General features: G+C 48.7%; 1 protein-coding gene across 1 annotated transcript in view; it reads left to right on the top strand.

Moving 5' to 3' along the window:
* Nucleotides 1-6390, top strand: part of LOC114863910 (dedicator of cytokinesis protein 2-like) — a 60041-nt gene extending 53651 nt beyond the window's left edge. Inside the window, exons 36-51 of the mRNA XM_029164435.3 lie at nt 673-763; nt 1534-1641; nt 2019-2108; nt 2439-2543; nt 2901-3042; nt 3165-3246; nt 3397-3481; nt 3721-3807; nt 3893-4069; nt 4183-4266; nt 4354-4491; nt 4804-4931; nt 5013-5217; nt 5304-5409; nt 5888-6033; nt 6154-6390. Of these exons, the coding sequence (XP_029020268.1) occupies nt 673-763; nt 1534-1641; nt 2019-2108; nt 2439-2543; nt 2901-3042; nt 3165-3246; nt 3397-3481; nt 3721-3807; nt 3893-4069; nt 4183-4266; nt 4354-4491; nt 4804-4931; nt 5013-5217; nt 5304-5409; nt 5888-6033; nt 6154-6216 (1837 nt within the window). The 3' untranslated portion in view covers nt 6217-6390. The remainder of the gene's footprint in view (nt 1-672; nt 764-1533; nt 1642-2018; nt 2109-2438; nt 2544-2900; nt 3043-3164; nt 3247-3396; nt 3482-3720; nt 3808-3892; nt 4070-4182; nt 4267-4353; nt 4492-4803; nt 4932-5012; nt 5218-5303; nt 5410-5887; nt 6034-6153) is intronic.
* The last annotated feature ends 7060 nt before the right edge of the window (nt 6391-13450 follow it).

Raw genomic sequence — 13450 nt, 5'->3', positions numbered from 1 at the left:
CAGCCTAATTGCTGACATTTCCTTTAACTAATACTAACTGAATGTTCCGTCGTCTTAAATGTTAAACTAACAGCTTAATGCGTGTAAATGAATCCAATATGAACTGAAATCACGGCTCTGCACTCACAGTTTCTTGGTTTAATCAGATTTTAGGATGAGGTTTTAATTCTGTGACAATTTAATTACATGCACCGACAGCACCTGACAACAGTGTCACCGCAGTCAGGGAAGTAAAACGGGGTTTGTATGGAAGAGTGTGGGACCAGCAGAACGTTCGCCTTCTGTGGATTCACACAGTCAACAGTGTCTGACTTGTCAAAACCAAAACAAAAAGCAAACGGCACCGGGGTGAAAAGGAAGGACATGTGATTAGTAAAGCTCTGTTGTGGTTTGTCATGTGTGCCTTAGCTTGGCCAGTGGAACATCCATCTACATGTATAGGAACCTCCCAGGTCGGACCACCAACAGTTTATAACATGGGAAAATCATTCTCTGTAGCAGTGGATGCAGAAAATAAAATGTGTAAATTGATTAGATCCTGCGATCTGAAGTTTCTGTATGTCCAATAGTGATGAATGTGACACAGAAGGCGCTTGAGTGGCCCAACAGTGGCATCTAGTGGAGTAACGAACATTCAGCATATTGAACTTGTCTGTCCACGTGTGTGATCAGGTATCTTTACAAGCTGAGAGACCTGCACTTGGAAGGTGAAAACTACACAGAGGCAGCGTACACACTGCTGCTGCACTCGCGCCTGCTCAAGGTAGAGCACACACACACACACACACACACACACACGGTATTGTGTTGTTTAGGGCGAGACTCACTCTATTCCTCTGCCTAATCACCATGAGTGAGGCCGGTGATGAATGGTTATGACGAAGCTCCCGGGTTGGTTTATGGCTCGGCACCGGCCACCACCGCTGGTCCACTGGTGATCGATGTTGTGTACATGTATGCGTGCATGCTCACGCATGTGTGCGGCCTCTTTTATGGCACACCTACAGGATCAGAGCTGGACTCGGTAAAGGCAGCATTGTCCCAGCTTCCTCTCTCCTCCGCTTGCTGCCTGGCATCGTTACATCACAGCAGCTGAACTGTAATGTTTTTAATAATCTCTATTCCTCCCCAGCGTCCGGCCCCTCGTACCGGTTTCACACAGTTTAAAGCTGTATTGAACATTGTGCTCTGGCCACATCCCACATTATAAGCAGATAGGGCACTTTTGGAGATCATTAAGTAGATTCCTCTTCACTTTCTAAATTAATTTTTGTGTAATTTGTGTAATGGAAGATGAATCACTGTCTCATTTATGAATATATACACATGAGGAGCGTACTGCAGTTTTTGTACACAGCCTGCTTAGGAGTAATATTGATTCATCCCAACAACGAGACTCCCCCCTCTTGTTCCAGCATAATGATAAATGGGGCAGCGAGAAACAGGCGGTCGTTGCTTCAGCAAAATAAAATAATACAAATCTTTACACAAAGCTCATGCACTTTGTCTTCTCCCTCCGCATCTCCGTCCCAGTGGTCCGATGAGATGTGCAACCAGTTTGAGTACCACGGCTCGCAGACCCAGCGGCAGCTCAAAGAGAATCTCTACGACACTATCATCGACTACTTCGACAAGGGCAAGGTCAGCACCGCTTTGAACTGCGTCACGCTTTCATCTGAGGTCACCGCTGTTCGTAACAGTTGATTGTGACCCAGATGTTTTTAAGTAAATTCATCCAACAGCAGCCTCCGTTCCACAGACCTACTTTGGACCTCTTGGCACTTTTGAAGTGCGACGCAGCGTTGCAGTCACGACGTTTCCTGTTGTCACTTTGATTTCGTATTCTCCGTGTGTTTTGTTCTTTGAAGCAGTGATAAAGACATTTCACTCTACTCTGCAGAGACCTGGAAACTGAGACTTTTACAAAATGAAGTCTCATGGCGACAGCTGCTGCAGATTTATTAGCAGATGGCTAAGGACACTTGTGTTTCTTTGCGTGTGTGTGTGTGTGTGTGTAGATGTGGGAAGAGGCCATCACTCTCTGCAAGGAACTAGCTGAACAGTATGAGAACGAGATCTTTGACTACGAGTTACTCAGCAAGAGACTGGTAAAAGCCTATTTCAGACCTTTGTGCTGCACTGCATTGATGACATCACATTTTCACTATACAGTAGCACCCATCTTCCCCTCAACACACATTTAAAGAAAAACGTGTAGGAAGGGCAGATGTGTAATTTATGTGGCTGTAGATAAAAGACAGTGCCCTTGGATGACACACACTCTTTATTTCCGCATCTCTCACCTTCAAAGACCCCCTATTCTGCTGAGGGTAGCTTTGTCATTGGCACAAGCTGGGAAAACTGCTATGCCTGCAAACAGTGGCCTTCCCTGAACTCACCCTCTGTGTCTTTCTTTCTCTCTCTCTCTCTCTCTGCAGGAAAAACAAGCCAAGTTCTATGAGAACATTATGAAGATCTTGCGACCCAAGCCAGACTACTTTGCAGTGGGCTTCTACGGGCACGGCTACCCTCCGTTCCTCAGGGTTGGTGTCTGTCACTGATTGATGAGGAGATAAACAAACGAGCAGCGGGTTTCTAAAAACACCAGCTACGGTAGAATGTCACATAGTGAGAGGCCTCCCAGGATCATTACCGATGTGTGCATATCAGCAGACCTGCTGTAATACAATACATTGTAGTTCACTGTTTATACCCCTGCATTCATTACATGTGTTTTTGCTTCAGTAAGCAGCATGGTGAAATCAGTGACTCAGGGCAGTAAAGACCTTTTGTTCCTGTCTTGTTCTATAGACTGTAAATAAACACACCAACAGCGCAGCGATCACAGTGTAAATTGAGATTTAGTGTTTCCAGCAGTGATGTTGACATCCTGGTTTTAGAATAAGGTCTTCATCCACCGTGGGAAGGAGTACGAGCGCAGGGAGGACTTCCAGAACCACCTGATGAGCCAGTTCCCCAGCGCCATGCGCCTCAACACGACCACCATGCCGGGCGACGACATCAAGAACTCTCCGCTTCAGTGTATCCTTCAAGCAGTAGCGTCCCTGTAGACAGATGGGCTCTGTGCATCGAAGCCGTTCGCCTCCCTCTCACCGACGTCGGACATTCAGTGTGCCGGTTTCTTCCTGAGCGGTCGGAACCAGACATCCAGTGTTTCACCGTGCAGCCAGTCCTCGAAATCCCTCCTCGCCTCAAGAACAAGCCTGTGCCTGACCAGATTATCAAGTCAGTGCGGTTTAACACGTCGCATTCTTTTTTTGTGTTTCATTGCAAAAAGTGATTTGATGTGAAAAAAGCGCGTGCAGCTGTGATAATGACACATTCCCCTCTTTTGTAAATTGAGTCCCTCTGTCTCGCTCTTCCCACTCACTGTAGCTTCTACAAGTCCAACTACGTGCAGCGCTTTCACTATTCCAGACCTGTGAGGAAGGGACCTGTGGACCCAAACAATGAGTTCGCTGTGAGTTACTTTTTTAATTTAAAAGATTTATGACCGCGGGGACCGTGGAGGCCGTTCAGGAGCCATTGTTTGCTAACATTGTGGTCAGTCTGAAGATATAAGTCCCCGTTCTATAATAATAGTGTGAGCAATTGAGATGCAACATCAGGTTCCTGTATTAGAGCAGCGTACAGTAATATTATGTAACTACCTGTATATACACAACCTGGTCAAGCATTCATCTAACCTTCCTGTCTTAGTCTATGTGGATTGAACGCACAACCTTCACCACCGTGTATAAGCTGCCAGGGATCCTGCGCTGGTTCGAAGCCAATGACATGAAACATGTATGTTGTTGCCTCACATTTAACTTGTGTGTCGGCTGCGAGCGCAACGCTAACTCTCTTCTTTCACGTCCCCCTCCTCCCCCAGACCACCTTATCTCCACTGGAGAATGCAATAGAGACCATGGAGTCCACCAATGACAAGATTCTGACCATGATCAACCAATACCAGGCGGACTGGAGCCTTCCCATCAACCCCCTCTCCATGCTGCTCAACGGCATCGTGGACCCAGCCGTCATGGGCGGCTTCGCTAAATATGAAAAGGTCGACCAACGCCATCGGTTTATACAGTTTATTCATAACGTGTAATATTAGAATTTGTTGATAATGTGGATTAATTTTAGTATCTGGTCTGAGTGAGCGTCCATCCTTTTCAGGCGTTCTTCACTGAGGAATACAACCTGCAGCACCCGGAGGACAGGGATAAGCTGGTGCGCCTCAAGGACCTGATCGCCTGGCAGGTACTGAACGCGCCATCGCCTCCTCTCTCGCTCGCTCTCTTCTCTCTCGCTCGCCCCCTGGTGACACCGCCGCATCTGTGCTCGCAGATCCCGTTACTGGGCGGCGGAATCTCTCTGCATGGCAAGAGGGTGACCGATGACCTGCGCCCGTTCCACGATCGCATGGAGGAGTGCTTCAAGCAGCTGAAGAAGAAGGTGGAGAAGGAGTACGGCGTCAGGGAGCTGGTAAGATGTGGAAAAGAGCCGACCTAGGTGAAGTTTAAAGATCAAAGTAGTCAGAAAAACCTTTTGAATGGAGCTTTGATATTGGATTTGTACCTTCAAATATCTCCACATGAAGAACAGGATTTAGATGGTTTAGAGCCAAACATGGTCATTAGCTGGTAAATTGGTTTTTGGCCCCTCAGGAGAAATTCACTGTTTTTAAAAGTCTTTTCTGTCTCTTGCTCTCGCGTCTCTTAATGACGTGCTAATGCTTCGCTTCCCCGTCACTGTGGGCAGTTGTTGAGTTGTCTGTGTCACATTTCATGTCCCCAGTGGGACGTGGACGAGAGGAAGTCCACCCGCCCTCGCTCCATGCTGCGCTCCTTCCGCCAGTCCATCATCTCCATCTCCTCGATGCCCGGATCCGAGTGCGGGACTCCAACCAAGCTCCAGGCAGACAGGTGCGATGAGCCGACCAGGTGACCTTTGACCCCGCGGGGGGGGGGGGCAAAATCTCAACCCCCTCGTTTGCCTCCTTCCAGGGACGTCCCCCCCGAGTCGCCCGTCTCCTGGAGCTCCACGCTGCCGCGCTCCAGTGGCAGCGTGGTGAGCGCGGTGGAGGAGGGCGTGGTGACGGTGGGCGAGGCGGAGGTGAAGCTGAGGAAGAGCAAGAAGAAGAAGAAGAGGAGCAGCATGATCTTCATCACGGAGGAAAGAGAGCGCACCAGCACCCTGGACTGCAAGCGGGTGAGGGGAGGGGGGCGGGCGCCGCGTGCAGCAGCAGGCAGCAGGAGGCGCCGTCGCTGAGCTCTGTGATCTCTGTCGCCCTCTAGCTGTCGAAGAAGCAGGAGTTCCGCAGCGACACCAACTTGTGCGAGGCGAACGACGGGAACGTGTTGTTGACAAACGCCAACTCCAGATCCCTGCCTGCCATCACAGGTGACACGCACGCACAGATCCATCAGAGTCACTCGGATCACCTGAGACCTGGAAGCAACTCCAGTGCATCTCTCACACACGCCTTTGTAGACAAACTGACCATATTTGACCTTTGACCCAGATTGAGATGTGAGTTTGCGAACTAGCAAATCCGTCTGTTGCCTGTACTTTTTTAGGAATTGGCAGCCACTTCCTTTCAGTAGCTCAGCAGTGGATCAGGCTACGACTCACTGACGTTTCGCCGGCACGCTGCCGTGTTGGAGCGCGCCGGCTGAGCCAGCAGTGACTGCAGTTAATACCCTCCCTCCGATTAGCACCGCTGTCTGTACTGAAAACACACAGAACACCGTTCATCAGCCGCACGGCTGAGGAAGCACCGATAGTCAGGAAATAGCGGCCGGCTCCCGCAGAGGAGGAGGTTTTAAGCCGATGGTCAATAAGGTGCAAGCGCTAAATCCCCACTTGTTCCTGTCTGCAGGTTTCCCCTTGTCAGTGGTGGGAGGAGCAGAGGAGGTGGACGCCAGAGCGAGGAGGGACAGCAAGTCCATGTCCGTCTGCGTGACCTCTGACCGCACAGCAGATCGACGCTCAAAGGGCGTCATTAACCTCTTCTTCAAGTCCAAGGTGAGACCGCCTGCTGATGTGCGTATCTACAGCCCACACAATGTTAAGGCATAAATGATTAGTGTTTATTTGAGCCAATAATGGACCTTGTGCTTACGTTGTGCATGTTTGTTTCCGCAGAGCTCCAAATGTGAGGATGTGAAACCCGGCGAACCGGCTAAAGGCGGTGACGTCCATTTCTGAAATCCATTTTAATTCCTTTTTTTTTTCCACCGTACTGATTAATATGCACTTGTTTTACGTAAAGCTGCAACCAAAAGTAAACCCATTCACTGGGGCTGCCTGTCAGTCTCCGTGTTGCCGTTGCCTTAATATAATTGATTTTATCTATCAATAAAGGCTATTTTTGTGGCGTGACCTTTCTCGTGGTGATTCGGGCCATTCGCCGTGCAGCCAAACGCCGTCTCACGGCTTTTCAATCAACTCCGCTTCTACAAGAATGAACAAAAACAAACCATCCGCTTGATTAAAAAGCTCCTCGTCGTGCAGTTTCCGCCATTGTTGAGACCGGATGAAAGTTAATTGGAAAATAATAATTTGATAACGCACAAAGGTTACCTTGTCCTCCCAAAGGACGTTCAGGGGCCCTCGCTGCCAAAAAGCGCTGGCACCGATGCAGCAAACAAGCAGCTCTAATGAATTCAAGTGCGCGACAAACTGTGGAGCCGGCGTCCAAATGCTGCAAGTGCTCGTTGTGCACAGAGTTTAAAGGAAACTGGAGTTTTTTCCTCCTAAAATAGTCATAAAACACTTTTAACAGAGTACATCTAACTCATTAGTGTCCTCCTCTGCTCCTGGCGAGGCTGGAGTGTGAATAATGAAATAACAAGGAGGCGCAGTCGTGTTGTGGAAGGAGCGGGCGCTTTTTGGCCGCTGCTCCTCCTGCACCGGATTAAAAAGCAGGGAGTAAAACCGCTGGTTGCAGATGAATCCGTGCCGAGTCCATCCAGGTGTATTCATAAATCCATGTACAGTAACTGCCCCTCTCCAGGTCTTAAACACTGGGGTTGGAGGTGAACAGGGTATTAGTTTAGGTCGCACTTTATTCATTGACTTGAGTGACATTTTAATAAAGATATTAAGAGCAGCGGAACCGCTGCCACGTATGAATATAAATGAGGCGCCGCCGAGGGAGCTGAGCTATCACCTATGCTGCTGAGTTCATTATGCTGGAAAATATCCTCCGAAATGAGTCTGTTTGAATGATTCATTGACGCGGTCCAATATCTCACGTTTGCCCACTGGTGGTTTTATTTCCACTTTGTTCTGCCGGAGCCGTGCGCCGCGTGGGTTCACCCAGTCAGGAGGAGATGAAGAGCAATGGGGACGTCCCTCCACCCTCCTATTAGCGCCGCCATTGTCTGATCCAGCCACGTTTTTCCTCCTCAGACAATTTAAAGTTGCGGGCCGGCCTTTTCAGAAGCGCACGCGCACTTGTGCGCTGCGACGCCTCCGCCTGGATGCGCGCGGCCTGACCGGAGCCGCGCCCCGTGACCGGAGCCGCGGACGTCCACCGCCGCAAATGGATGGACGGCTCCGGGGGCTGCGTTCCATCACACGCCGTATACTCTCACTGGGAACGAGCGGAGCCGCGGCGCTCGAGTGATTAACGGATTCATCCCGATGCGCGCCTCGCATTCAAAACGTGTGAATTTACCCCATGACTAATCCGTGAGATCTCCGGCGTATAACGGGGAAGTGCGAGAAGCGTGGCATTTATAAACGTGTGGCAGTAGGAAGATGCATGTTAATGAGGCCATCAAACATTTATCTGAAAGCGGTTTCCAGAACATGACTCCTTCATCTGTGTGAATTCATCAGCCTCGCATCGCGGTTAATGATCGTCCTCTGTGGCGTTTTTACTTTCCAGATGGAAAACGCGTTGAAAAGCCCACACGCGACTTTCTCTCGTGTTACCCCCCCCCACGTTCTCGTCATTTATCCTATTGTTGGAGCTCTTGTTTTTATTGGGGCCTACACGTTGCCCCGTATTAATTGGTCTCACCTGGCGAGTTGCTGAGTCCACAGTACAGTGTGTAATGAGTTCACGTAGATGTTATTTACCTTCGCCTTCAATCCTGTTTTAAATATGTGGGTCGTTAAAACTAGATCGTGCTTCTGCACTTTTCCTCTGGAAGGAAAGCACTTATCCAGTGGGACAAGGGTGTTTACGATCGAGAGGTGCAGTCGGCTGATAAGCACTAGCAGAGTTTTTACAGGGTCGGACTTTCATCTTTACTTTAAGATCAACAAACAGTCTGGGCTCCATCAGCTGCTTGGAGTTTGGATTAGTGACTTTGTATCTATAGGCTCTTTCTATAGGCAGGATGAGGTGATGAGGGGTTTGCATGTTGTGGGATGAACTTTCAGTTTTTCTTCGAAGGGTGGATTGAAAAGGCTCGTCGCCCAACGCCTTGCTGTTCTAATTTTTGTCCACAAGGGGGCAGTAGAACACTGCTAGAAAACAGCCAAAAAAACATGCAAAAGCCTCGGTAACTGAACGGAGTTGGGGATAACTTGAATTTATAGAAGCTTTAAAACGTAACGTTTGAGTTTATACTAGAAGCACAGAGATAAACCTGCTATCGGTGCTGACTTTAACGAAACTGGGAGATGATGTGAATTTAAATGGGATCCTAGTTGAGTCCAAATATACATGGTACAGTAAGCACTAAAGACTCACCTGTCAAAAAATGATTATTGGAGCACGGAGGACAGTTTGCAGGCTTTTGTTTCCTCTGGGCCTCAACATCTACAGTGACAATAATGTAAATCTTCAGAATAAGTTGCAAATAAACTTTATGAATAGGAGCAGACAGAGCCCAGAGCTGTAAACACAGAGGATGTGCAGCGGAGCCGAAGTCGCTCTGTGCTCGTTTGAGCTTATTCAGGTTGATCCCTCACATTTATGGGCCATTACTACAGGAAACAAAGTAAACGGGTTCCCGTGTTCTGCCTTCCACCATACACTGCGCTGTGGTCTGCTGCGAGAGGCCAAGAGGTGAACAAATGGATTTTTCTGTCCAAATATTTTGAGCGTTTTCTCACATTAGAGAAGCGAGACGCGCCTGTGGGAATTAAGGCTTCAGTGCATCTCTGATTCTCGCCTCTGCTGGTAATTCTAGCCACAAGGAAGCGCCGGCTCCAGCGTCGTGTCACATCCGCCGGGACTTTCGGCCCGTCTCCCGCCGCTAGTCGATATCCTCCTCATCCAGATGGCAGACAATCAGCAGAGTCACGAAATGGAGCTGATCCAAACCGCTCACAGGCGTCTTTGTTTACTTTCATCATGAAACTCACAACCCCCCCCCCCCCCCCCCCCCCCCCCCCCCCCCCCCCTCGGTTCGCTTGGCCACTGAACCCTTCACGCATCTGTCAGCTCAACAGATCATTAATGAGCTCTGCACAGGTCGAGGCTACGGAGGAGACGCTGCCGTCATGTCGACGCTGAACCTGCCTGTTTCTGGAGGCTTCTCCTAAGTTTTGGAATTTGGTTGTGCTTCTCTTATTCCAGCGTTAGAAGATGCAATGAGTCACAGCAGTAAGTGTTTCTGGTAATAACAGCAGAAAGAAAGTGCTCACATCGTACTTCCAGTATAATGGCCTCCGTTTCCAGCGGAATGGAAATTACACACAATACTTAATGATAAACTGCAATAAGCTGCCTAATATCACTTAATTACTCCAATTTTATCACTGCAGAATTGACTTAAAATTCTATTGTTGCTCATTCCTTGATGCATTAATGGGAATTGAAATACCAGCCCCGACCTGCAGAGTGTAGTGTTGAAATGTGACCGACGGAGGAGCCGGTGTGCGAGGAGCATTAGCGCCTGATGAATCAGGCCTGATAATGTGCCAGTTATCTGCTGTCCTGCACCCCCCCCCCTTCATGCAGGCTAACTGTCCAGCTATTCCCCCATCCCTCTCCTTTCATCTCGCCCGCGCCCTAGTCTGGACGCTGTGTGTGTGTGTGTGTGTGTGTGTGTATCACTGACGGGTCTCCAAACAGCTGATGGGACGTGTGCTGCTGTGCGTTTTAATGGGGCTCCATGCTAATCTTTAATCTGACGGCTCATCAGCGCGGCCCCTTTCTAGGAACTCTCACCAGGACGCGTGCGCCGCCGTACTGTATGTGATCGGTGCCCCCGAGCACGTACATATAGTTAATGTGTACGCATAATAAAGCACGTTTACTGTATTATGAACTGCAGGACACGGCTCTGGCTCATAATCGCAGATGACAGGGTGTTTGAGTGCGTGTGTCACTGGAAAATGGACGGGATCAAGATGAAAGGTGTTACACAATTAATGACAGATCGCAGTTGCACGGCTCCAGCTCAGAATTATTGTACTGACAGTTGACCGCTCTGCAGACGTCGACGTATCTGCCTGCTTTCATGCCGTTTCCTCTAAGGATAGATGGACTTTGTGCTTCAAGCAGGAATGTGATCTAGTTCAGTGTCTCAGCTGATGCAATATCGGACCACGGGTTCGGAAGAACTGCACGTATAGATGTTGCTGATGCAAAGCTCCGTTTGACACGATCCCCTGCAACGTTGAGACTGCGTTTCTGTAAAAGGCTCCAAACAAATCAAGCCCTGATCCAAATGCAGACTACAGTACAGCACAATACAGTGGATAAACCACTGGATTCAACATCTGTCATGACCTCTGAGTGGAGACGCCATGACCCAACATGATCTGACCTTATTACCTATTTAGTGGACACATTTATGTTGTTTTAAACAGTTTATTCCCCTTTGATCAAAAATACATTCACAGTGTAACTACATTATATATACATGCTATATACTAACATAACGTACATGTGGCAATATTTCCTAAAGTGAAATAGTGCAGGACTGCTTTTAGAGCATTTAACCTGCCCCGAGTTCATTTCTACACGATACGTAGCAGCGAGGGCAGCAACTCTACACAGCTGGAGCAGATACAGTACAGTAGTACTGGAATTAAAGTCAGAAAAACAGGACTCGCGTCATCCAGAAACATGCTTTATGAAAGCGAGACTAACAAGCGTGACGTTGACAGGTAGCAGCAGGGCAGGCGGCAGCAGAGGACGATGAGCATGTGTGACAGCGCAAATCAAGCATCTAATGTGTACTGGTCGTACAGTATGGAAGCTGTGCAGGGCCACTGTGTGTGTGTGTGTGTGTGCGCCCATTGGACGCTGTCTTGGTTTAAAGAAGGTCTGTGGCTGCAGATTCACTGTATCATCTGCTGTAGAAAAAAGGAGCTGGTGCCGTGTGAAAGACACCGGTAAAAGATTATAGCTAACTTAGAGCAATGGAGAAAGACATAAATAGATTTCTTAGAGAATTATTGTCAAAATAATTAGCAAAAGGAAAACGTATTTTGAAGTTTGATGCATTGATGCCAATAAAGCCTCAGGAGCGTCGCCCCTCTGGAATGGGCTGGAGTGTTTTTCCATTAAACGTAAAATTAATTGGGGATTTTCTCTTAACTGGTTACTGTTTCATGATATTAAGCCACTGTAAAACAGCAATAAAAGAATGGACTGTTGTTGTTTAGGACTGAAGCCATAGTGTCCTAGGTTCCAGCCATCACCTCGTTGTAAAGCGGCTTTAACACCGTGTCACATGTTGGTCCTTCGTGTCATACACTGGAAATGGAAACGCGCGTACGTCTTTGGGGAATCACCCTGCATATCTGACCGTCCACCCACCGATGAGCCGGTTGTCACTGGAGACCTGGTTGCCACGGTAACCGCTCCCCGTCGCCTCCCGTTCCCGGCCGCTTCCCGCTGCCCTCCGCTCCGCTGCGCTCTCGCTCTCCCGCTGTCCCCTCTGTCTTCGTCGTCGCCTACAGGCGAAGGGCCGTGGTGTCAGTCCGGTCAGCGGCAGCCAGCGACGGCTCCGTCGGCGCCGAGCTGGGAGGCACAGACAGACAGCCGTTTTTTTTCCCCCGCTGCCGTCTGAACCATCCGTTCTGTTCGTCTCTAACATTCTCCCCAACATTGTTCTTTCTGCCTCATTGCCTCTCTGGCCCGCTCTTATTACTTGTACCATTAACCTTTTCTTCTTTCCATGTTATTGTCCCATCCATCTCCCCCGGCCTTTCATTGTCTTCATCTCGCTCTTCCTGCTTTCCACATTCAGATCCTTCTTTCCACCGCTGTTTCACTGAATCAATCTTGGAGCCGAGTCCTTGATTTGCCATTAGCTTCTACTTGTCCGTGCTTCCTTCCACCGTCTCCTTGACCTCCTCCTTGCCTTTCACTCCTTCCTCTACTGTAGGTGCTTCCTGGACATCTCTGCCTCTGCCTCCGTTCTCATTAACTGGCCGTGCATTGTTGCAGGGAGCTGCAGAGGTACAGTACAGCATGGATGAAGACAGATCAGAGACCAGCGCACCTGCGGGAGAACAGGGCAGAATAGAAAGATTGCATTAACGCGTGAGAGCAAAATCCTCGGGCGCTAAGAGGCTTATGAAAAAGTGGTTTTAAACTATTTTCTCCCAAAAATATGTGGAGGTGAGATAAAAGCCATAGTTTTCGGAAATGAATGTTACTACTACAGTTGTTTCAAAACTCCCTTTGTACTATACAGTGCCTGGAGCAGCACACAGACCTGAGAGCAGTGTGTGTGTGTGTGTGTGTGTGTGTGTGTGTGTGTGTGTGTTTGTGTGTGTGTGTGTGTGTGAGTGTGTGTGTGTGTGTGCTTTATTTACTGTACGTTACCTCCTCCCGCATCAGAGCAAACAGTTGTAAACTCCCACCTGAGCACCTGGAACAGGACTCACCCCTTCATCCTCACCCCTTGTTTGTTCACCTTATCGACGCACTTAAATGATATTTGCGAAACTGGACCGAGAGGAAATGGAAGTTTCACCCACAGCGCTGTGAGTTTGCTAATGTGATTAGAACAGAGAGCACAGGCGAAGCCATTTTAAATCTGGGGTGTCTGGGTGAGTTTCGGGGTCTAATTGTCTTTCCCTCGTTTTCCTCCTCCTTGTGTTGCTTGCAGTCGTGAAACTGCACACAGCAGCACATTTTGCATTGGTATTAATGAAATGCTGCTGACTGGGCTCTTGCACGTGATTTCGTTTTTTTCGCCGGCGCCAGATGGTTCTTTCTCGCCTTTCTCCACCAGTGTCTGCTTTCATGAGGAGCGTGCGCTACAAAGGTGCAGTCGCCGTCGCCTGTTCTGCGAGATTGAGACACAAGTGCGGAGCGATCGCTCATCTCCCAGACTGACGTCTAACAGCGGGAGAGATAAGAGAAAGGTGCCGAACAAGAAAACCGCAGCGTAGAAACACGTGGGACTGAGTCAGGGTTTTAGAAACATATGGCAAGAAATGATTATGGATAATGGTTAAAACATCTATTTTCAAAATACAGGAAATATTAAAGTTATCTAACATAAGGTTTAGTAAA

This window comes from Betta splendens, chromosome 10, assembly GCF_900634795.4.
Source record: "Betta splendens chromosome 10, fBetSpl5.4, whole genome shotgun sequence".
In the NCBI taxonomy this organism is placed as follows: domain Eukaryota; kingdom Metazoa; phylum Chordata; class Actinopteri; order Anabantiformes; family Osphronemidae; genus Betta; species Betta splendens.
The sequence above is the reverse complement of the archived record's forward strand: the minus strand, read 5'-3'. Positions and strand labels throughout refer to the sequence as shown.